The following is a 23,702-nucleotide window of genomic DNA, read 5'->3' on the forward strand; positions in this document are numbered from 1 at the left end:
GTTTTTGCTGCCATCTGGTGGCCATACTTGTCACAGAAACTTGTTGCGGTCAGCATTAGCTAAAACAGCAAGTAGCTCCGTTAGCCAGACAGTAGAGTCTGTGGCGGTGAAAGTCGTTCTCCGTCTATTCCCCAATGACGCGGACACTAAACGTACAAATATGTGCTGATTACAGACTGATATTTAGTTAGTTAGTTTCTCCAGTCTTGGTCACCAACCATCCGCGAAGCTATATATCAACCGATCGGAAGAGCGCAGTAACTCCCGTCCCGGGTGAGTAGCGAAAGGGTTTACTGTTAGCTTAATTTAAACCTAGTTAAATAAGTTACCCCAGTTGCTGGTTAAGCCGGGTTTCATGTACCACAAAACCCCATGTTTTGGCTTAGAAACTAAACGGATGTAACTCCAGAATTGCCAACTAAAACCTAAAGGCCACTCCTACTTAGCTAACTTAGTCATTAGCATTTAGCCTCAATAGCATGTAGCCTAAACATGCTAGCTAATGGCAGGTAAACTCAGGTAGCGTTACAAACATTGGCGCGATTAGCAGCTAACCCGGTGTCAACTTTTAAAAACATTAATTAAATGTATTTAATATATTGTCTGTTACCACTTAAGGATACTTCATCTGGAGCTGACATGGGGTTTAGCCACCATTACCAAGATTCACTCACTGTCATTATTTATCGTTTGGAACCTGCGATTTATAAAACATTAACTTATGTTGTCACTTCGTGTTATTTTATAACTTAAGAAGTTAATATAAGAAAAAAATAGTCGTGCTTTTGTCTTTATGTACTGTTTATCTCTGCTGTTTAAAGTCTCAATGATGAACACTTTGGGACATATTTTCCTCCAGATTTTTGACTTGAAGTGTGAGTTTTTGGCTTCAAATCAAAAGTTAGAAGTTTTTCTTTAAGTCAGTTTCCTGTCCTCCTTCAGGCGATGGATCCTGATCGGCAGAAGCGAAGAGAGGAGATTCAGAGGGCAATGAGCTTTATTCAGTAAGACTAAAATCGAGTCCATCATGTCCTCAAAATATTTTATTTAAGGATAAAGACTGAAAGAATCCCAATTTTCTGCCAAACAGGTCTTCTTTGCCTTTCCCAGAACCAGAGAGCTATGAGGTACGTGTCTTAGATTTATATCGATACCATATTTGCTCACCTCATTTCCTTAAAATGAAATAGGAATTGATTTTGTTGTTCACTATTAAATTAGAAAGACAAGCTGTCACTTGATTTATTCCAAACGTCATGTTTTCAGAACATTTTTTAAAATACTGACAAAAGAATCATGTAAACTGTGTTTATTTTGATGTTTATTTCCCCCCACCTACATCCTTTCCTATCCTCCCTCCTAACTTACCCTTTTCAGAGCTTTCTGACCCAGCTGGTGTGTAACCTGCTGGATGAAGGGAATTGTTGTTTCCGCGACGGGGACTGGCGCCAAGCGTCTCAACAGTATGGAGAGGGAATCAGCGTCAGCCGTTACGCGCAGACCGAAGCCCTCATCATCCCTCATGAGCTGCTGGAGAGCCTGTACGTTAACCGGGCTGCCGCCTTCTACCAGATGGTAAGGATAACAACTGCCCTAATGTTTGTAGGAAACAATCTGGTATTTTTGACTGGATTCAAACTGCTGAAGCATTCCAGATGTGTTTTATTATACTGTACTTATACTGTATTAGTATTTTGTTTGAGTTGAACTGGAAAGATTTCTAGAAGAATATGCAGAGCTGGGGTTTGGGTTTGAGATCATGTTAGGTTCGATCCCACACTTTTTCGTTTTTTTCCCTTAACAGGGTTTATTCTATAGCTTTAAGTATTTCATTGTGATTGCATTACAAGAACAACAAAAGGGCAAACCAACCAAGAGCAAAGAATTATTTGCTGATTTGCTGATCCTTTTAGAAATTGGATTCCTTCCTCAGATTTCTGCTGCTGAGAGAAGATTAGCCAATGACATGAAAGCACAGATGCGACTGTTTTTGATGGTTCATGTCTCTGTGTGGATTGGTTGACCTTCTGCACGCATTAAACCCTCATATAACACCACATTTAAACAGGACCCTAAGTATTGGCACCAGATTTGATCAACTTTACAGGTGTAAAGACAAAACAAAAGCTAAAGGGGATAGTCAAGTTAAGAAATTATCCAGATCCTAGCTGTAATATGGGATTTGTATGGGCTGATGCTGTAGTTTGTGACCTTTTGTTATAGTTTGGTGAAGTTGTTTTTTCTTGTTTTGTGTTTGCTGACTGTAGTTTTTGGCCTGTGTTTGGTGATAACATTTATCATTCCAGATTCCTGCTTTGCATTACGTTTAGTTATCCGTCATAATGAGTGGTCAAAATGAAGCCAACAATAATGTCAGTCAGTCATTTGTTGTTGGTTTGAGCAGGCGGAGTTTGAGCGCGGCGTCCAGGACTGTGACAGCGCTCTGTGCGTATCGGAGGGCAGCCGCCGCGCTCTGTACCGCAGAGCTCTCTGTCTCCGAGAGCTGGGAAGACTCAGGGAGGCTTACGAGTGTGGCACCAAGTGTCTCCTCACGGCACCGCAGGTATGTGACAAACCCAGGATGTGTCTGTTTGTGTGCAATAGTCTGCTGACACCGCCATCATGTCAGCTCCATCCTACGAGGCGGTGGGGCTTACTTTTGTGTCTGATGCATTTATCGTGATGTCTTCTAAATGCTGTTTTTGTCGGCATGCTGGTTTTGTGGAAAACATTTTGTTGAAGGCTTGTGTAGGTATTTGTTTTGTATATTTGTGTAGTTTGATGCTCTGTTTTTCTGGCTCATCTTTCAGGATAGGCAGGTTGTGGACCTTGCTCAAGACCTGGCCAACAAACTGGGCTTGAAGGTCCGTAAAGCGTACGTCAGCTCTCAGACGGAGTCCGGCTCCACAGAAGGAGACGGGGAGTCGTCGCCACAAACGGGAGAAGTTGGTGCTTTTGTTTCTCAAAAATGAAATGATTGACGAATGCATTTGCTGATGATGTGTGGTTGTTTTCCTCCACTAGATGGCCTCCAACGGGCTGGAGTCCCTGAGTGACATCGGACAAAGTACAGAAACCGACACATCCTCTGCTCTCTGCCACATTCCTGCTCGGTCCTCACCTGTCTCACTCTCTGCTCTCAGCGGATCTGTCTAGTGCTCAGTGCATCCCCGCCCCCTTGGCCACGCCCATCCCGGTGAGTGATGACCCAGCCACGGCGGTGGTGACCTCGTGCTCGGAGCTGCCGGAGAGCCCCAGCAGCCAGATTCTGCCCCCCATGCCGTACTCCGTCCCGGTGTCGGAGCACACGGAGGAGTGCGGCAGCACTATCCTGAAGGACGGGCTGGACATCCTGGAGTCCATTCCCAAGAAAGTCAGCGAGGTGAAGTGAGGCGTCGAGAGACGAGAACGGCCGGAATCGAGGATCCCCTTTCTGACCCGACCTTCTCTCGCCTAGAATCCAGTTCAGGGTGCTATCCCCACCAACCTCCCCAACACCGCCGTTGGGCTCCGGCCTCCGTACTCGCCCAGCCTTCCGGCCCCGTCGCCCCAGCTCCCCCCGGCCTTCTTCAGCTCCTCCATCAGCGACATGCCTCCTCTGGAGCCTTACTCGTCGCTTTGTGACCAGAGCTCCACCCAGGCGCAGGACGCTCTGGGAAGCTTCTCCAGCGGGGGTCCGGACGGAGAGGGGAAGGGAGTCGCTGCTGGCGGGCTTGACTCCCTGTCCGAGTACACTCTCCCTGGTGGGTGCAGACGGCTTCTGAGTCTTTTATCAATTCAAACAGGAGAGATTTAGAAAGTGAGCAGTTTTTTATTCAGTTTCTTCTTACGGCGCCTTTGAGTGAAAATTTCGCCGCTTCCACATTCTCAGAAATTCACCAGAAATTACACACACCTAAAACTAAAACTGTAAATTTTGAGATATGAAACTTTGGCTCAAACTGAATTAAGCAATATGACACACGATGTGAACAAATCAGAAATGGGACTTTGGTTGCAAAATTCCCTGTTGCCAGGGAAATCAAAAATGTATTTTGGTTGATTCTTCTAAAAATTACATAAATATGTTTGTCCCCCTCAGCTGAACAAAAAAAAATAGAGAGAGATGGTTGTTATGGAGATAAAATAAAACCAACAGAATTAGGAAAAATGATTTTTTTTCCCCCATGAATTTGAGCAGCTTAAAGTGAATAAAAAATGCATTGTAATTTAAAAGAAAAGTTTAAAAAAAATATTGCTGAAAACTTATACAAAGAATAAAAAAGTATTGCCTCCAATTAACCTTATTTTTTCAAAAAAAAAAACATTTTCTTTTAAATTTCCATTCTGGTTTTTTGTTCACTTTAAGCAGATCCTCATTTAAGTCCCTACAAAACGTAAAACAAAAACTCTCTTTCATCTAAAAACACAAACTTCAGCCCCCCCTCCAGCCTTCACATCACACCCGTCCTTTAGCAGCCCCCAAACCCTGATTCTGACCTAAAGCCCCCCATAAGCCCCCCATAAGCTCCCCCCTCTGTCTGACTTTATCCATGGTGCCACTCCCACCCCCTCCCTCAGGTCTTCCTCCTCCTTCCAGCTAGTTGCCCCCATGCCTCGGCTCATCTCCATGAGCTCTGGAGCATGGACTCACTCGCTCAGTTTGCTAAAAATCTCCAATTTAATATTATTATTATTATTATTATTATTATTATGGGCTGTTGTCCGTGTGCTTCTTCACACCTGCGTCCTCTGATTCCTGTCTGCAGGAGGAAGAGTTTGTCACAGCTTCATTCCTGGGATGGGCAACCACAGTTCTGCTCCTGCAGTGAGTAAAACACACTTTAAAAAAACATTTAGTAATGGCCGCACAAAATTCCTTCCATCTGCTTGATCGTCTCTTCCTCAGAACGGGCCAGGAGGAACCAACCTCTCTCTGCTCTCCAGGAATCCTCTGGCAGCAACGCACGAGTTCCGGCAGGCGTGTCATGCCTGTTACAGCCGGATAGGTTCGGTTTCAGTCGCTTAGATCGCATTTGGAGACTCACTTTTATGTTTAATGCAGAGAAAAGGGACAGAAAGAGACCAAAATGTAAAGATTTAAGTGATGGATTTAGAATCTTTTATGGCTGAAATGTTTGTCTAATTTTCTTACTTTTTAAATGGATCTACACATTAAACTGATTTTCCCTCCTTTGGCTCTCAGGCCCACGAGTGATGGACTACAAATACCAGCCAGAAGCAGCGCATCGATGCAAAAGAGACATATTACTGTGCCGTCTCAAAACCTCCGAAGACCCCACCTGGAAGAGAATCCGCCCCAGGCCTGCACGGAATAACTTCCTGGGCGCGTTTGTACTCTGTAAAGGTAAAAGAGGTTTCCTGAGACGCACATGGAATCAGCTGTTCATCTCCTAATAAGCTTCTGTTGCACCTTCCAGAAGTACAGGAGCGTCAGGAGTGCCAGTACGGGGAGAACTGCACGTTTGCGTACTGTCAGGAGGAGATCGACGTGTGGACGCAGGAGAGGAAGGGCGCCCTGAGCCGAGAGCTGCTCTTCGACCCTCTGGGCAGCACCGAGAGGCGGGCTCTGAGTGTCACGCGGCTGCTGCAGCTCCACATGGGCATGTTCATGTTCCTCTGTGAGGTGAGGGCCTCCCACGCCTTCCGCCACGCCTTCCTCCACCTCCAAGACACGGAGGAAAACTCTGACACCTGTTCTGTCCTGCAGGAGTGCTTCGACAGTAAACCTCGGATCATCAGCAAACGGAGCAAAGAAAATTTAGCCGTCTGTTCAAACCTCACGGCGCGACACCTGTTTGATGATAACAAGTGAGTCCAGTAGTTCTCAAAAATGTATTCTGTCCTGCAGCAGTCCTGGTCTGAAGGACCAGATTTGAGCTCAAACTTCACCCCCCCGCAGACTCAAATGCACTAGGAGTCGCACAGACCAGTGAAAATGAATCTTTGTCAACGTTTTCCCCAAAAAAATCACCTGTTAGTACCGTCTACAGATTTAAACTCCTCCTAGGGATTTTGTTCTGTCACATTCCTAACTCCCCGAGCATCATTGGAGAAAAAATGCTGGTTTGAGAATTTGTGGATTTTTGAACGGCTTTGCTTCGGTGTGGTGAGTTTGTAAATGTGGCGTTCCCCTGGAGCTCAGACGGATCTTACCGGCATACTGTGAAAATTTTCTTACATGACTTGTTGAATTAGTATATCGTATGACGTGGCTATATCCAGAATGTGGGCGTCGCTAACACAATCCAAAAACGTGACATTGGACGTTGGAATACTTGGTAAATTTAACAGTAAATGTCAACAACAACAAAAAAGTGGATCATTAGTCATTGTAAAATGCTAGTAAATGTCTTATTGGACAAGAAACAGCATCAGTTTGAATCAACAGAATTTGTTTTTGCAGCAACACTTTTTTCAAAATTGCATCATAGTCAATTCTTGACATGCACATCTAAAGGTTTCTTGATGTTTTATAACTGCATACATAAGAAAATAGACCGTTAGAGTTGATAGCAGTTTACAAATATTTCTTTTACGGTTTGCTGTGGTCTGTTTTTAGTTTACTTAACACAACAGGCCTAGAACTGTAGTGTCATGGTTCCATGAAGAAGACACATGTCCTCACGTCTTCCCAGGTGCCTGGTGCACGTGGTGCGGTCCGCCAACGTCCGCTACAGTAAGATCCGACCGCTCCACCCCCTCTGCCAGTTCGATGTCTGCCGCCACGAGGTCCGATATGGCTGCCAGCGGGAAGACAGCTGCTCCTTCGCTCACTCCGTCATCGAGCTGAAGTGTTGGGTCCTGCAGCAGGACACCGGTGCGTAGAACCGGACCGTACCGACACCTGGTTACCAGGACGGAGGGGGAGGTGGGAGTCTGAGTTTGTGTGTTTGGACGTCTCCGGCAGGGATCACACACGAGGAGATGGTGCAGGAGTCCAAGAGACACTGGCAAAGGCTGGAGCAGAACGCACAGAAGCAGCAGAAGGTGAGCTACTAAGACCGGGCGGAGGGGAAGAGGAAGCTCTCTGCAGGGGCAGATAATGCAACATCCTTTTTAGAGGAAAAATCCTGTTTGATGGATTCATGAAGTGACGTCTGCAATTTGTTTTTCTGTCCTGCAGCCCATCCACTCCCCCCACACCAGCGGCATGTCTGCCGGGGGGCTCGGGGGAATGGGGAGTGGCGTCGGTTGTCCGGGTGGAGACGGCATCGTGGCGGGCGGCGCCAACCCCGTGGGAGGAGTCGGGATGGGAATGTTAGGAGGAGGACGAGGGCGCCCCCTCAACCTGAAAATGAAGTTCGTGTGCGGTCAGTGCTGGAGGGAAGGTCAGGTCAACGAGCCCGACAAGAACCTCAAGTACTGCACGGCCAAGGCCCGACACAGGTCCGCCGGCGCCGCCACCAAAGTTTTACCAAAGTGTCCCATTTGTATTCGTTGACTTCGCTTCACGTCCGTCTTCTCAGCTGGACGAAGGAGCGAAGGGTCTTACTGGTGAAGTCCTTTGAGAAGAAGAAGTGGGTGGTGGTCCGTCCTCTTCCCTTTTCCCGTTCGTATCCACAGCAATACGACGTAGGTTCCTGTTCAAACTCTTCCCCACAAAGAAATGTCCTCTCAGCGTTTTCTTGATCAGTACCATCATAGAAGACTCTGTTGTGTCTGAACCAGATGTGCGTCCATGTGATGAAGCAGAAGAAGTGCCACTACATCGGGAACTGCTCCTTCGCTCACAGCCTGGAGGAGAGGGACGTCTGGACGTACATGAAGAACAACAACTGTGAGATCCTCGGCTTTCCTGACACCAGCTCCGGCTTCCTTGATCTCTGCGGTTTTCTGCTCAATCGGTTCTTTCGAGGATCAACAGATTTGAAGCGTAAAAGAAAAAAACCAAAGTGGAACTTTTCTGTGAAAGTGAAACTAGCAAATCTTCCTTAAAGACAGGAGAGTCCATGTGATCAACGGTCTGTTTAGTTAACATAAAGAGGTCTGGTGCTGAAGCATGAATGAATCTTTATTTATTACAAAAAAGCAGAGATGAAAGGAATACTAAAAATGTAGTAAATAGTAGTAAGTACATAAAAGATAAAAAATGAACTATAAAACTAGTCAAAGAAGATATGATACCACCAGCTTCTGAGTATTAAAATCCGTTCTAAAAAGTCAGTTGAAGTTAAAACTGTTTAGGTCTGATATACGGAATATTGTGTCTTTGTGACAATGAAGCCTTTGACTTTGAAAGTTTGTATATATAATAGGAATATGTGATAAGAAGATGTGGTCATTCTAATAACACTCAGTCGATTAAACCTGTTGCCATCATTTTACTCTGCTATCTGACATGATCAAAACCTAAACATTGATGACAAAACTAAAGAAAATGTCTACAAAGCAGCTGTTTTTTATCTAAAGCAGTTTTCCGTGAAGCCGGATGCGGCCCCAGAGCCTTCCACAGTGTCTCTATACTGCCCCCGGTGGCTGAACTGCAAACACCAAGCGTGACGCAGGAGCGGATTTCATCTCCGCAAATTCAACGCTTTTAAAAGTGATGTAGATAAAGCTTTAAAAAAATCAAAGAAGAGTGAAAATCCATACAAAAATGCATTAAAGAGTAGATTCTTGTATTTCGTTTTTGCAGATAAAAGGACTTTCAGTTAGATTGAAAAAAACAGATGAACTGTTTTATTGTTTGATGGGAGCAGGTTTTTTTAAATTTGGTTGGATTTGATAATTGGTTGAATTGTGTAAGTAAGTAAGTAATCTTTATTTATATAGCACTTTTCACAGAGAACAACTCACAAAGTTGAAATCAGTGTTTTGTCTGCGGGGTTCAGAGTCTTTGGTTCTGATTGATGCCTTTTCCAGCAGTCGGATCTGTGACCTCCTTACCTTTTTGAAGAACTAACGTCTCTGCATGTTTGAAACCCGCGTTGTCCTGCTTCAACCGTCACCTTTGGGCTCCAGAGCGACTCGTTGAATCTTTGCTTTTCCTCGGCTCCTCTGCAGTGAGAGACATGCAGCAGATGTACGAGCTCTGGCTGCAGCTGACCAATCAGAGCAGGCGAGCGGACACGTCGGCTGTGAGCCCGCCCCCAGACGACAAGCAGGTGACCATAACGGCAGATTACACAGACAGCTTGGTAAGTGTTTGGGGGGGGGGCTGACAGACGCCTGCTGACCTCCACTGACGCTAAAGAAGGCGTTTCTCTGTGCAGGTGAGTCGGCATTTGTCGGACGGAGACCACCTCTGAGGGCGGATGAGCCCTTCAGCTGTAACTGTGGACCCCACCTGAACACATTCACACAAACATGAACACAACACAAACCCCGCAGGCACTAGCATCCCTAGAAAGGTTTGTGAGTAAACTGCTTTCTCTTGCGTTACGTTGCCACAGACGTCCACAGTTTGGTTCCGAACCAACCAGGCCGGGTCCTCTGGTGGACTGAATGAGCCCATCGGGGAGCCCGGCTTCCTCCTCCTTCCAGCAAAACTTCCCACAAAGCACTGCAGCGATGCTGGGGAGGGCGCGCAGGTCGCAGCCCTCAAATTGGCGTTACAAACAAAGCACTCAAACTCCTTAACGCGTTCCTTTAGAGTGCAGCGAAGACGAGCTTCTGTTTTCTAACCTAACGCTCAAAAGGGGATCTCGGAGGACGCCCCCCCCTCTAAGCTCACAACCAAATTCTTCTCTCTTTTCTGGAGTTGAGAGCAGATTTAACTATGTAGAGATTGAGTTTGAGCTTTTTGTTGTTGTTCTTTTTCAAGAAGGGTTACGCCTCCTTGTTTTATCGTCTACCATATTGGTGGAAAATGTTGAATGTAACGCCTGCCTGGGCCTTCCAAACAAGGATACGAGTCATGAAAATGTTGCAGGTTGATGACATTTCAGTTAGTGCCCCCCCTCTGGATCACTCCAGCGGTTCCTGCAGGAGCATCCTTAAATACTTAGTGAGTCGGTCAGGATGAAATGTGATTTTTCTCTCTCGGTTTTATAAACTATGGGGCCTTAAATGAGGCTTCGGCAGCAAAGAGATGCAAATCTGCGATCGACTCTCACCTCCGATCCTTTAAAAGGCCGACTTCAGCTGTGGGGGAGAAAAAACGTTCTAATTTAATGGAAAAAGGTTGAAAATGCAAATATTTAGAGGCTGAAAAGGAGGATTAACTTGGGTTGAAGTTCTGCTGCAAAGTTTCGGTTCAGTTGAGGATCTATGAAAACCTGCGTTCATTATTGAACAAGACGCCGTCAGCAGGAAGGATTCCCGCCGCTTATCGTGCCTAAATACACACAACATGAAAAAATGTGAACACACACACACAGAGAAGCAGGCAGGAGCTTTTCCACCGTCTTCTGGCCTGGACAGTGTCTATATACACACATATTATTCATACAGATAATAGACATACTAATATTAAATGATAACTTAGCAGTTAAGCTTAATAAATATAACCTGAAACTTGTATGGATCGCATAGAACCTGTTGAGGTATTGCCATATGAAATGTACTGCTGAGCTAGACGACCATAGTGAGTTTTGTTTTTGAGGTTTCTTTCTTTGAAATGTTCCTTCTGTTGGGGCCGTTCCAGACGGGGCGTTCGGTTTGATTCGGCGCAGACGAAAACCCAAAACGGGAGGTTTTCTTTTTCCTTTTTTGTTGTTGTCTCTACGTTTGTGACGGACTTTCAGAACTTTTATGTTCAGGTTTCATCTGCAGAACAGCTTCATTTAAGTTGGAAGAAATAAAAGCAAAGTCCTTTCAAAATAAAAGTCCAGCCTGAGCCTAGCCCCACATGCAGACCTGGTCTGGAACGGCCCGGAAACTAGCTTCTTTGAGGGATTGTATCACTACTGCTTCTAGAGTTCTGATGAATAAGATGACTATAATGATTGCTATCTATTGACTATTCCTATCTTCTTCTATACGCTATTGAAATATGTATGTAAATGGCAATGTATAACTCTCTCTATATATGTATCCATGTGCGAATATAATAATTGACAGTAAGCCGGCGTCTGCGTATGCAGGAGTCTGCTCCTCTCTACCGGTGAGGGAGATGCATACGCAGAGGCCTCTATGCTCCTGTATAGCGCCTTATTCGGTATAAGATGATACATACCCTATTGTATAATCGTATCTACTATATACAGTATATGATACTTAATACCTGTTATAATATTTAGACATCTACGTAAGGTCATTTAGATAAGAGATTGTGGCCTGTCTTTTCTTTTTTTTTCGTGTGGCTGTGGTCAGAAAAAAAAAAAGTTTGTTTTTCAGAGTTAAAGAAGAGAAGGAGCCCGAATGCTCGTCACCGTTTGTTTCAGTTCCAATATAAGAGAAACCTTTAAGTTTGTTATGATAGAAACAGGAAGTTCCCACGTTTCAGCCTTACAGTTTGGAAGAAAAAAAAAGAAACAGTTTGGAGTTGAAGAACGCCGACATCTGTCAGAAAACGGAGGATCTGATGCAGAAACAGACGTGTGGCTGCATGTTCACCTGTCCAACGTCTGCTGGCAGCTTTTCACCAGGATGGAACTAACATTCATGCTCTGAGGGAATTAGTCACACATGATTCACTGCAGATATTCATTAAAAAGGCTGTAATAAAAAGAAAAGCTGTGAAGAGATTCTGATGTGAGAAGACGGTTCAGGAAAGACGTTTTCTGTTCTTTTCTTCAGTGAAGGCGTTTAAAGCGTCAGACTTTCACTTTAAAGCTCTTTCAAACCGTTTCTGTCTGTTTGTAACACAGTTGGCTTTGTCTTCTTACCAAGCAAAAGTTCAGGAATCGGTTCTGCTCATCAGCGATGAAAGGATGCGTTTTATTTTTCTGGCAAAAACGGAACAAATGTTGATGTGACCGACGCTGCTCTGTCGCTTCGCGGCGCCGACGCGGCCACAAAAGAAGCTCATGATGGGTGAAGTACAAACGTGCATTGTTGCAATGAAGAAACCGGATTCAGAGGACATGGGAAAATAAATAAACAAACTTTTTTTGTATCTCATTTTGCATAACAGTTTTTTATTTGAAGTTTTTTGTTTTTTTCTTTTCTCCCTGGTTGGAAGTTTATGATCAACTCATGTGGACCAAATCTCTTTAAATTGAATAAACTGTTTTAGAGAAAGCAAAGGGTGGGTGTTGCTCATTGAGAGGCTCTGTTTGGGTCGATTGCTGGGTGTCACCTGAACCAGGACAACCAAACCCCATGAAGCTGCTCAGCAGGGTTTCTTCTCACGTGTTTATTGTCTCGTTACAAAATGAGGGGGGGGGGGGGGTTTGCATGTGATGATCCGAAGCTTAAACACGTACTTTGGACTGCCAGAGGGGCTGCTTTACTTTAGCGACACTTTAAATGATGTTTCATTGGATGTTTTAACACCTAATAAATCACATGTCAAAATTTAGCTGCAGGCAAAAAGCTTCTCATTACCCAAATTCATTTAGCCAGTCCTGACTGGTTTCAGTAAACGGGCTGTCCTCGCTCACGTGGATCCACGATACTTGTAAAAAATACTCTCCAAATAACAGTAGTTTTATTTTATAAATAAATTCACTTTTTAAAAAAACTATCAATTTTAGCAAATGTGTTGTTTTTGGGATCAGTTATTTTATTTTCATTTGGGTTAAAACACTTCAAAAACCCATTTGGGTAGTTACAGGTGTTGGAACCTTTTGTCGTCCATATGTATGGCAATTTTTTTTTTTTACAAATAGATTTCTGTTTTGTTAGCAAATATCTGTAGATTTATGAGCAGTTTCTTTTTTCTGGCTTTGGTTTTTGTGTGTTAAAGCCCTTAAAAACATATTTTTGAGGCGATTACAGGTGTGAAGACCTGCTGTTGTCCATGTTAACTCCGTGTGTTACAGCATTTTTTTTTTAAATACCTATTTTATTTAAATATTCCCACCATTTAACTAAATAGGTTTTTTAGGAGCAGTTATTTTATGTATTTTCTCAAAAAGCTTTAAAAAATGTGGGGGTTAATAACTCTTATATTTAAAAAAACAACAATGTCAGCAAATATTAGTAGATTCATGAGCAACTCTTTTGTTTTCATGTTTGAAACCCTTAAAGATGTTAAGGTTATTAACAGGTGTGTATACCTTGTAACAGGTCTTTTATTTTGAAAAATACTTTTTTTATTAAAATATTCCCGCCATTTGAGCAAACTTGTTATCAGGAGTGGGTTTTGGGTGTGTTTGGTCAAAAGCGTCCTTAAAAAAACCATTTTTGGTTAATTACAGGTGTGGACACCTTTTGTCGTCCATGTTTACTCCTTATGTCACGGCTCACCTCACTTGGAGTTGACACGTTTTTTTTTCTTTAATCAATCGCCATCTGCTTCACGATTGGCTAACATGTTGTGATTGACAGGAGCAAGGCCGAATCACCGCTCGTTCCGTCGATGACAGGGAGAAGTTAGTGCTGGCTGCTGATTGGCTGTTGGGCGTCGGTGGGGGCGGGCTCTGTTAAGTAACTTCTAGACTGGAGTTTTTATTAACCCCGGTAAAATCCTGTAGCTCTCTCAATACGAGCCTCCGGGATCTTGTCATCAACGACGTGTTTTCCTCTTTTATATTGGAATTTTGTTTGAATTGTTGCACTTTACCTTTTTAAAACCAAAAAAATGACGACAGAAATCCCGGAGATCTTCAGGGCTCTGCTTGAGCACCCCTTCACTCTTCCAAACTTTGAGGATAATGGTGGTAAGTTAGTTTCTGTGGAATTCCGCACAGACTTCTGTCGGTGGAGTTGGCAAAAACCGGGATAATAATGCCTTAGAAAAGACAGCAAAAGGAGTGCCAATGCAAACCCCTGCGTGCCTGTTGCGCAATGCCTGTGTCAGCTGACCCGCACGAGCGCAGGACTTTCTGTGACAAATCCATAAGTCTGCTGATTTCTGACTGATTGAACCGCTTTTTAAGAACTTTAGTGCGCAAAATATTCTTTATGGAGGAGCGCGCGCGCGCGTGCACCCAGAAGTTTCTGTTCAGGACGCTCCAGCATGCCAGAAATGTCAGAAACGCCTCTAGTAAGTATGTTCCAAAGCACTTTGTAGGCGTTTTAAGTTCAATTCAAAGCTTCAAATATACACAGACGCAGAAATAACGAGCCTGAACTTTGGAGTGAATCTGCTGGAGTCAGGATCTCCTGAGGAGAAGAGGTTTTGGAGCTTTCCTAATTCATCGTTTGGTGTTTAGATGACCTTTCCAAGCCACTGAATCACGTGACTTCTGGATGGCACCTTACACTCTTGGACCCATTTAACAAGATTAAATCCCTCACTGAATCCCTTTAATGTCATTACTCTGTAAAGGTTTAAGTCTTCTTTTTTCTCTCCAGAGGTATAGCTGCAGAAGAGAACTTAATGCTTTAAATAGCAATAAATAAATGAATGAATAAAATCCTAGGGCTACATCCTCATTTTAAAAACATAAACTGTGGAGAAAATGTGAATTACAGGTCTGATTTAACTGTCAGGAAAGGGTGTAGTGAAATTAAATCTTCATAAACTGCTCCTTTTGTTTCATTTGCTTATCAATATTTGTGTGTATCAGAAGATAAAAGTCAACAAAACAAAAAAAACAGCATTTTTGGGACAGAATTCAGCTGGTTTGCTTGGTTCAGTTTTAAGAAATTACTTGTTGAACTGAGTCGTTTGAAGGATTTAGTGACATCTAGCGGTCAGACTGCAGATTGCAAGTGTGAGGACGTCCTCACTAAACAGCAGCAATTGATAGATTTAACTGTAAGACTTAAAATTGAAGATATATTTATGACCTAGCACGGCGACAGCCTGGTAACCCGTTCAAGGTGCACCCCACCTTCGACCAACAGCAGCTGGGACAGGCTCCAGCGACCCCGTGACCCCTACAGGGATACAGCCGGCTCAGAAAATGGATGGTTTATGACATGCATATGAGCTAATGATGTATAGATTTTAATACACGTCCTGCTTCGAATGTTGAAAATGTTTTGTGTAAAACTCAAAGAATTTACAACATACATTGGTCCAATTCTGCAAAACGAAGTGTTTTTTGTTGTCTTGTCTGGCAACGCATGCTTCAAAACTGCAAACAGCAACAGAATCTTTTTTTCAGCATTAGTTGCAAGAAATTAATGATTCTAAATATTTAATGCTTTTCTGCAGAAGCTGGTTAACAGGTTGTGGTTATTTTCAAACTAAAATCTACTATATATTTATATATCTTTATATTTTTTTTGCTAGAAGTACTCTTGAGGTGAATCTTTATCATCAGTGTTCTATGGTGAGCGCGTGTCGTTTTTTTGTTTGTTTGTTTGTTTTGCAGCTAAGCTTGGTGGTTTGTCTTAACTGGTGATGTCTCGTAAAAAAAGAAAATTGTATTTTTTTGCATCAACAACTATCATTTTTAATATTCTAATACTAGTTTTAACTTAAAGTCCCACTCCGATTAACTTTAATCTTTTGTAAAAGTCTTTCAAATGGTCTTTCAACTATGATTATAAGTTTTTAGCCAAAATAAACAAATAAATACATTTCTATGACAGTTTCTGCAGAGCAGCAGGAGTTCAGTAGAAATTCACCTTTAAGTTGTGGGTGGGATTGTTGGCATGGAGTGAGCCTGTACTCATTTCCCATCATCCCTTTGTTTACATGCTCTACCGCTACTTTAAAGCCCCTCACACCCCCAACAGGGAGCAAGGAGCTTGTATTCCCGCCAATTATAGTTTCTGCACAACTATGACGTTTTTCAAACGGTATTTTTGCATCTGCTCCCGATTCACCACAATTTGAATTAAGAAATATTAAGTAAAACAATTTTAATCTTAATTTTCTTTATGCCCTGTGAGAAACGTCGAAAAACAACACAATTTTCATTTGAATCTTAAAAACAGTTTAGTTGTTGTTGGTTTAAAATAAAGTTTTGTTATTCTGGAGATATAATCTTTTTGTTTGAGTCAATTATACACATTTTGCTGATCGGCCTGAGAGGACAGGATTTCCACCGTTTCAGATCAAACCGACATCCGGTTGTCATCACTTTATTATGGCAGCGCCCTGGAATTGCTCATTTCTTGATTGAAAATGTGTGTTTTTGGGCTTTAAACAGTCTCTGGTGTGAGATGAGGACATGCAGATCTTTGGCAGGAACGACAGCGATCCTAACATTTAAGGTGTGACCCTGCAGGAGCCAATAAGGCCAGCCTGCTCCCTGTCCTGCGAGGTGATACGTCAGCAGCAGCTGCACGTTTCTGCGCGCGTGAGCACGACCCTAAACAGAGTGTTCCGTACTACTACATCTGGTTCAACACAAAATAGAGCCGCTTTGTTCTTAGGGGCCGCTTTACTGCGGTATTGTCGCTGGTTATTAATACATGTTGCCATAAAGGAGTTATTTCATCTATATGTGGATGAAGTTAAAGGTTATATCCGTCTATTTAAACCGCCTGTACTGTTGTCACGTTTTGCTAGTAAAAGATATGTAACTCGGTCAACCAATGAGAACGCAGCCAAATGTGATTGTCCCCGCCCACCTCTGCGATGTTTTTACTAGTCATCAGATGGAATCCCAACACGCATGCGCCAACGCGGCAAAGGGGGCTGTTTTTTCTAACCAGAAGGCGCGGTTTGATCCGAACATCAAACGACAAAATCTGCAGCGCGTGAATTTTCCGGGGAAGTGGGTCGGTGAAGTTTTCCGTCTGCTGCTGCGAGCGTCTCTGTGACATTTCACGGCGGATTCGTGTCATGCACACGGAGAAATAGTCCGGACCGTAGACGTTACCGAGCTAACGGGGCGAACCCTCCTGAGCCCTGCGTCTTCAGCTGAAGCTGCGATCGGTCGATAACGGCAACAACAACAAGACTTAACGGGGGAAAAATGTCTGAAAATTCGGTTTTTATCAGGCTGGAGCCGGGCGCCGAGGGGACGGGCGTGTTCCCGGTGGTTTTGAAGAAAATCATGGAAATGCCTCCGCCGAACATACTGGAGGGAGATGATGGTGAGAGCCCGAGCGGACATGTTTACCAAAAAATAAACTATTTAGAAGATAAAAGTAATTTTGAAGAAATGTAATATCTGTTTATGTGTCTAAATATACGAAAACCAAACTTGGTAATCTTCCGCGGAGCAAATGTTAGGCCCTTTGTTTGGATGGTGCGGACAGATATCTAGACGATTCTAGACACGCCCACTTTAACACGTCATCAACATATGGATTTGTACAGGAAAGATGAGAAAAAATAAAGAAGTAAAGCAAAAGTTATCTTTGTTGAACAGAAAAAGAACTGAACTTGTACATTTATTTTATTTTGGTTTTAAAGTTGCATTCAAAATGTTTTGAAAATATTTCTGACCATAAAGTATATTTTACTATGAATACTGATGGAATATTTGAGTAAAGCGTGCTAATGCACCAAATCTACATTTTGGGGGTTGTTTGATTGAAAGTGGCTTTTTTAAGCTTTATTTTAGATAATTTAAAGCTTTTGTGATCTTGAGCTGCGCTTAGGAGTGTAACCTTGAACTTCGGGTTGAGGAGTTTTTTATTTTTACCCCGCCGAAAACATTTTTCTGTAATTGTTTTCTTTGTGTGGACGTTCTTTCAGACACAGACAAGGAGAAGCTGGGTCTTGGAGAGAACGCAGACCTGAGCGTGGGAGGGAGCGACATGGGCCCGTCGGCCGCGCTGACCCCCGCCATCTGGGACAAAACCATTCCCTACGATGGCGAGACCTTTCACCTGGAGTACATGGACCTGGAGGAGTTCCTCATGGAGAACGGCATCCCCACTTCCCCCGGCGAGGACGCAGAGGAGGCAAACGTGGCCGAGAAAGCCAAGGTCACAGCTTCTCAGTCCAAGGTCGCCAAGCCTGCAAAAGTGTCTCCAGTGAGCCTGATGCCCGTTCAGGAGCTGGACAAGTGTGACAACGAGGTGGTGATCATCAACAAGACGGACGCCGACGCCACCTGCGATGTCGTAACAGGTGAGTGTCGAAGGGAGAAATTAGATGTTTAACCGGTCAGATTACTGCGTTACACCAAGAGACTGAAACTGTTTTCTTTTTGCAAACTAAAGAATATTTCAGTTCGCTTAGATTGTAGAGTTGAAATGAGGTCAAAGTGAACCAGGTGCGCCTGATTTCCTCACTCAGAGGTCACCACCTCGAAGGACAGAGTGACGCCCGATCCCATCGACCCCGATGAGATCGAGATAGATGTCAACTACGACCCCGACCCCACAGACCTGGTCCTGTCCAGCGTACCCGGGGGGGAGCTGTTCGACCCGCGCAAGCACCGCTTCAGCGAGGAGGAGCTGAAGCCGCAGCCCATGATCAAGAAGGCCAAGAAGGTCTTTGTGCCCGAGGAGCAGAAGGTAAGCGAGGGGGGAGGAGCCAGAGCGGGAGGCAGGGTGGCAGACGTGAAAGCGAGCTTCTGCTTTTGTGGTCGGGAGTTGAGACGTTTCCTGTTCTACTTTTTTGTAGCTGAACTGAGCACAGCGGGCCGTAAAATGAAAGTGTTTTAATGCTTTATTGATGCAAATGGAATGAAGGCTGCTGTGTCAGAACAGAAGGAGGTTTCATCGTCTCTGCACAGCTCTGCTTCTTGCCTCTCACAGTGACTCAGCAGTCCTGAGGGCTTTTCTCTGCACAGAGGGAGGCGGCTGGCCGGGCGCCAAGTCTCCGAGCTGAGCTCGGATTTCCGCTCTTTATTGAACCCCTCCCTCCTGTCTGTTCCCTCCAGGATGAAAAGTACTGGCAAAGGAGGAAGAAGAACAACGTGGCGGCCAAACGCTCGCGGGACGCCCGCCGGCTGAAGGAAAACCAAATCACGGTCCGAGCCGCCTTCCTGGAGCGGGAAAACGCGGCGCTGAGGTCGGAGGTCGCAGAGCTGCGGAAGGAGTGCGGCCGATACAAGAACGTCGTGGGTCACTACGAGGCCAAGTTCGGAACCCTGTAAGAGAGCAGGACGATGCCCCACAGCGGCCGAGATACTAAGTCAGGGGGCGGAGTTAGAGGAGGCGGAGTCTCTGTTTGGACACTGGGGTGCGTTGGAGAACGCATTTCTCCTCGCCTCCTTCTTATTGACAAACTGATCTAGTATTGAATCAAAGAGGAAACGCAGAACTAAGTCAAGTGGGATTCACGCCAAAAATAACAAATTGAACAGATTTTAAAAAAGATGTTTAAAGGGATGCATTAGAGTGCTGCGCTAAGATGAAGCTCCGCCTCTTCCTGTCATTCATCCTTGTTCTCTTCTCTTTCAAGTGCGGTGCCAGACGACGAGTAGGCAGCGCTCGATTCGTTCATTTATTCTGGTCGATGAATAAATAAGCCACTGGCGTGTTCACGGGAACGCTAAAGTCGGTGAGAAGACGGCGAGGAGGAAGAGAAGAGGGCGTTACCATGGAGACGCAGTGGCTTATTGGGATATCACCTTTCTTTTGTGTGTTATTGCTGAGAGGAATGTGAGGATGTGTAGTTGTACGCGTGGGGCAGACGGTGTGATGCTTTTATTTTGAAACTGCTTTGAGGATTGTGACTTTTTATTCTCCAGTTTTAGTTTCTGATTTTCCACATATCGGATTGTACGACAAATTTTGCCTTTTCCCGCCTCCTGTGACTTTAGACTGTGACATTTCCAATAAGCTTCTTCAGGGGACTTAAGCGCCGCGGCGGTCAAAGCTGTGGACGACCAGAGCGCCGCTTCGGCCCGCAGGAACTCCACCTTCACCCGTCCGTCTATAGGTAGTCGTAGGGTCAGACGCGCGGGCTGTAAATACTTTTTTCTGTTTGTAGTCTGAATCCATTCTTTGAGACGTGTGGATAATCAAACGCCAGAGCTTCTGCTCGACCTCCTGCCTCCATCATCCTGGTGCCTCAGTTTCTCTGGGTTTTATTTTTTATTTTTTAATGTACAAAAGAATGGGGGGGGGGGGTCTTCTACTTGAAGTGTCTTTTACGTCTGAAGCCGTTTCAACGCCGACTCAGCAGTTTAGACCGGAGCAGCTGAGGACGGCGATGGCTGAAGGGAAAGAAAGCTGCGTTTTCTGAGGCTGTGCTTCCATCCGTGTCTCCACTCTGTTTTACACTTTACTCTGTCCAAAGCAAAGATCGATGCTTTCACAGCAAACTTCGTTCGTCTTTTCTTTGAGGCGTTTCCAACAATAAGCTAACTTTTCATAACTAGTTCTGCTTCTCTGGAACAGGTCAGTTTTGTTCTCTTCCTAGTTTTTGTACAGAAACATTTTGTTTTCTGGGTCTGAGTGTACATAAATGTGTAATAAAAACTTCTGAATAAAATGCTGATATTCAAAGGTTTTATGTTTTGGCCCTCAGTTTTTCTGCATAAATTAATCTCTAGACCATTTTATTGTCTGAGGTTTAATACAAACCATAATACTCCCACCACTGTTTTAAATTTGTCCCTTTTTATTAAAGCTAAATAAAAAGTTAAAGGTTTTCCATAGTTGAACTTTTAAGTAATCTTTAAGCAGTTCATCTACAATTACTTTTCTGATTTAAATAAATTCATTTGTATCCTGAAGAACCAGGAATCAGGCTGTCCTGTTTTCAGACGGGAGAAGTCAGAATTATACGTCTTTAAATACATCATTTCCTCACTTTTGATCAGTAAAATGTAGATTTTGTTGGACTCAAATCCCTAATTTTTTAACTGAACTCTCAAATGTTTAGTTTTTTTCTTCCCTGTTGTCTCCATTTCAGGTTAATGTGACGAGAAAAGACAAACCAAAACTTCCAGATCTGAAGCTCCTCAGATCTTTAGGAAAATGTCGAAACTTTTCTTCCATCTAGAAAAGTTTAGGCTGCATTTATACGACCTGGATCTTCCTTGGAACCTAACAGGAACAAGGTTGAATGAGAGAAAAGAGCCTCCATGTATAAACGATAAGAAAAAAACGCTTTAAAACTGGATTATTCAGTCAAACGGCCACAGAGACTGGAGTACAAAAGTGAGTTTTATTCACAAACCAAAACAGTTTTCTTGGAAGTTTGGAAACGAGAAGGAAAGCCTAACAGACGCCGGGGGGGTTTCTTCTTCACCTCTTCTTGAAGCCATACTTCTTCCTCTCGTAGAACAGGTCTGTTTTGGAGCTGCCCAGGTTCACGATTTTCGGACATCCGTCCCGCTGCACAAAAAAAAGATTAAGGGTAAAAACATTGGTTCATTTCAGCGAAGGGCCGATCCTGGAGCCCAGAGACTCACATCTTTCTCCTGAATGGTGCACTCTTTGCAGTAGTACGCATCAGACACTCCGGGGCCTCCGCAGATCACGCAGCGCCCCTGATAGGACCCGTAGTTACACTCGTCACAAATGCGCACCAGCGTGCACGGCCTCACGTACGAATCACAGATGACGCACTTCCCATCGCCTGAAAGGAGCAGATCAGGGACAGTCTGGTTGGTCTCTGCCGTCTTTTAAACATTGTTAAAGTCAGACTTTAAAACAAGTTATTTTTGTAAAAGAAGACGGTCAGACGCTGCATCTCACTTCCTGAGTTTCTGCTGCTAGTTTCTTTGATGAAATGACAGCAAAGAGCTTTACAGATACATCAAATTAAACTTTTTTTTTTTTAAAACTCGAAGCGCTTTAAAATTTAAAACTAAACTCAAGACTTGAAAACAGCTGATCGTTCGTGTTTTTTGATCAAGAACATCTGTGTTGCTCTATATGCAGACAGGAAGGAGATACAATAGAGAGAAGAGGATAAACAGATAAGAATTGGCCAACACAGTTTGTTTACAATAGTTCAGAACTCTGGGTTGATGTTTTTTTTTTTTAAAGCAATATTTGACTGACATAATAACTTTGATGCATCTGTATGAAGGACTTTATCAAACTTCTGTTTTTCGAATCTCATCTTATTGACCAGACTTCCAGACTGGGAATTTAAGACATCTTTAATGTCATATCTATATGTTCCACGGCATCCTTTCCTATTTAGTTTTACAGACTGCTTCATTCTAGATTTTCTATCTAGAAAAAGTGTACTGATTTTCGAGGCAGGAATTCAAATGCTTCAGTCAGAAAGCAGGCCCAAACCACAATAAACTTCCACCGTGCTTAAAGTCCCACTCTGATCCTCTATTGAAATATTTTCATAACGTTTCCAAAAGCTGTGTCGTTTCTCCAAAGCGGCAGGAGTTTATTAGAAATACACCTATGAGTTGTGGGCAGATTGGTAGCGTGGAGCATGCCCGTCCCCCCTTCCCATCACCCATCTGTTTGTGTGCACTCACGCTACCTTTACAGCCCCTCACACCTCCAAACCTAACTGTATCGGTTTTGTTTCCAACAAACGGAAAAAAAACCTCTGTGGAATTCAATGGACTTTTTCTTCACTCTGCTTTATGTTCCCACTTAAAGTACTAAGTACAAATGAGTTTAGACTCCATTCACATTGAAAGCTTCTTGTTTTAAATTCTAGAAATGGAAAAGTTTTGGATTGTAGTATTTTTTCCTAGACTAGAGAGGGCTTTTATTCTGAAAATAATTCTCACATTAAACATTAAAGGCCCGTGCAGAAAAAAAAAGAAGAACAAATCAGGGATGGCCGCACGCAAAGAATCACTTTATAATATGTTTTTTTTTTTTTTGTTATTTATAAATATTACCTATAAAATGATATCTACATGCACTCTTTCTTTGAACGTTTGATAGCATTAAACAATTAAAAAAACTTACATTTTTCGCAAAGTCTCCCGATAGCTGGTGATGAAAACAGATACAGTTAATAAGGTAATTTACACAGTTTGGGATTAATATTTTAAATAATTAAATAGAAAAAACTAGGTATTTAGACATGTCGACTCCAAACACAAAACTAGGCTAACACGACCATGCTAACAGTCTCATTGAAACCCCATGCCATACATGCTAACAAAGCGCTAAACCTTTGAAAGTAAACCACGAATGTGTCAAATTACCTGCGACGAACTTTAAGGTTTCAGACACTAAACAAATAATTACGTAAAAACTTACCAACTCCCGCTTGTTTTCTACAAAAGATCAGATCTGGGTGATGTTTAGCCATGTTAGCTAACGACAACCCAACGCTCCGCTGACTCTTCTTCTTGCGTGTCGGTGGAAGCTAAAAGCAGCTAAATGGCCAATACTGACACCTACTGGACAGAAGCATGTACTATTTTATTTTTTAAATTACAAAATAAAACATAAACACGAGTTATAATATTTAAGATAATGAAAGTAATTAATTTAAGTTTTGAAAATGTAAAAATAAAAAATGTTACCAACATATTTATTTACATTTTTTTTATAAATACTAGATTTAAATAAATACCCTTTTTGCTTTTAAAATAGGCTACATTTCCAATTTTTAAAACCTTTTTATGAAATTTTCTGTTTTAAATTCATTTTTTAAAATGTTTTCTGAAAACCAGAACAATATATAAAATTATGAGAGAGTTACTTTATAAATAAACATGTCAGCTTGAGGAGGAAATTACCTGTTTGAGAACTTTAATTGCAGTTCATCAAATTAAAATTTTCTTGAGTAAAAATGTACTTTGGTGTGCAATGCATACCCTTGCTGAAGAAATAAAATTTTTTCTAACTATTGCGCAACTTTTTTGATGAACAGAAAATCTAGCTTATTTAACTTTGTTCATTAATTTATAAAAATGTTACATTTCCATCATATTTCTATATTTATTTTGTTTAATCAAGCACAT

The 23,702-nt window shown here is 43.0% G+C and overlaps 3 protein-coding genes across 4 annotated transcripts; 2 read left to right on the forward strand and 1 right to left on the reverse strand.

Annotated features, from left to right (window-relative positions):
* Positions 1–49: 49 nt before the first annotated feature.
* LOC101160941 (zinc finger CCCH domain-containing protein 7B) lies at positions 50–12,131 on the forward strand. Its single transcript, XM_011487836.3, has 21 exons — positions 50–273; positions 943–1,004; positions 1,091–1,127; positions 1,378–1,575; positions 2,405–2,563; positions 2,811–2,945; positions 3,025–3,067; positions 3,144–3,382; positions 3,458–3,743; positions 4,749–4,807; positions 4,889–4,988; positions 5,186–5,347; positions 5,421–5,626; positions 5,711–5,811; positions 6,639–6,820; positions 6,911–6,990; positions 7,127–7,389; positions 7,470–7,575; positions 7,672–7,780; positions 9,007–9,140; positions 9,216–12,131. Exons 2-21 carry the CDS (start codon positions 946–948, stop codon positions 9,249–9,251), a joined length of 2,694 nt encoding a protein of 897 aa, XP_011486138.1. The 5' UTR covers positions 50–273; positions 943–945; the 3' UTR covers positions 9,252–12,131.
* Positions 12,132–13,445: 1,314 nt separating this feature from the next.
* On the forward strand, positions 13,446–20,308 carry LOC101164258 (thyrotroph embryonic factor). Of its 2 annotated transcripts, none has more exons than XM_004080114.3 (5): positions 13,446–13,709; positions 17,597–17,974; positions 18,143–18,363; positions 18,732–18,943; positions 19,256–20,308. In XM_004080114.3, the coding sequence occupies exons 1-5, from the start codon at positions 13,631–13,633 to the stop codon at positions 19,275–19,277; spliced, it is 912 nt and encodes a 303-aa protein (XP_004080162.1). In that variant the 5' UTR covers positions 13,446–13,630; the 3' UTR covers positions 19,278–20,308. The 2 variants fall into 2 exon arrangements, with proteins under 2 accessions (XP_004080162.1, XP_011486144.1); XM_011487842.3 differs by lacking the exon at positions 13,446–13,709 and adding an exon at positions 16,562–16,989.
* Positions 20,309–20,949: 641 nt separating this feature from the next.
* Positions 20,950–23,116, reverse strand: phf5a (PHD finger protein 5A). Its single transcript, XM_004080115.4, has 4 exons — positions 22,993–23,116; positions 22,696–22,719; positions 21,216–21,382; positions 20,950–21,138 (listed from the first exon to the last, which is right to left on the reverse strand). The coding sequence occupies exons 1-4, from the start codon at positions 23,042–23,044 to the stop codon at positions 21,049–21,051; spliced, it is 333 nt and encodes a 110-aa protein (XP_004080163.1). The 5' UTR covers positions 23,045–23,116; the 3' UTR covers positions 20,950–21,048.
* Positions 23,117–23,702: the final 586 nt, after the last annotated feature.

This window comes from Oryzias latipes, chromosome 19 (assembly GCF_002234675.1).
Source record: "Oryzias latipes chromosome 19, ASM223467v1".
Lineage (NCBI taxonomy): Eukaryota > Metazoa > Chordata > Actinopteri > Beloniformes > Adrianichthyidae > Oryzias > Oryzias latipes.

Bases quoted from the DNA above. Each gene is read 5' to 3' on its own strand.
- LOC101160941 (XM_011487836.3), top strand. From the start codon at position 946: ATGGATCCTGATCGGCAGAAGCGAAGAGAGGAGATTCAGAGGGCAATG. The intron at 2,946-3,024 runs GTTGGTGCTTTT...TTCCTCCACTAG, and splicing joins CGTCGCCACAAACGGGAGAA to ATGGCCTCCAACGGGCTGGA. The intron at 5,348-5,420 runs GTAAAAGAGGTT...TGCACCTTCCAG, and splicing joins CGCGTTTGTACTCTGTAAAG to AAGTACAGGAGCGTCAGGAG.
- LOC101164258 (XM_011487842.3), top strand. From the start codon at position 16,869: ATGTCTGAAAATTCGGTTTTTATCAGGCTGGAGCCGGGCGCCGAGGGG. The intron at 17,975-18,142 runs GTGAGTGTCGAA...TTCCTCACTCAG, and splicing joins CACCTGCGATGTCGTAACAG to AGGTCACCACCTCGAAGGAC. The intron at 18,944-19,255 runs GTAAGAGAGCAG...TTCTCTTTCAAG, and splicing joins GAGGCCAAGTTCGGAACCCT to TGCGGTGCCAGACGACGAGT.
- phf5a (XM_004080115.4), bottom strand. From the start codon at position 23,044: ATGGCTAAACATCACCCAGATCTGATCTTTTGTAGAAAACAAGCGGGA. The intron at 22,720-22,992 runs GTAAGTTTTTAC...TTTCATCACCAG, and splicing joins TAGAAAACAAGCGGGAGTTG to CTATCGGGAGACTTTGCGAA. The intron at 21,383-22,695 runs GTAAGTTTTTTT...TGCTCCTTTCAG, and splicing joins CGGGAGACTTTGCGAAAAAT to GCGATGGGAAGTGCGTCATC.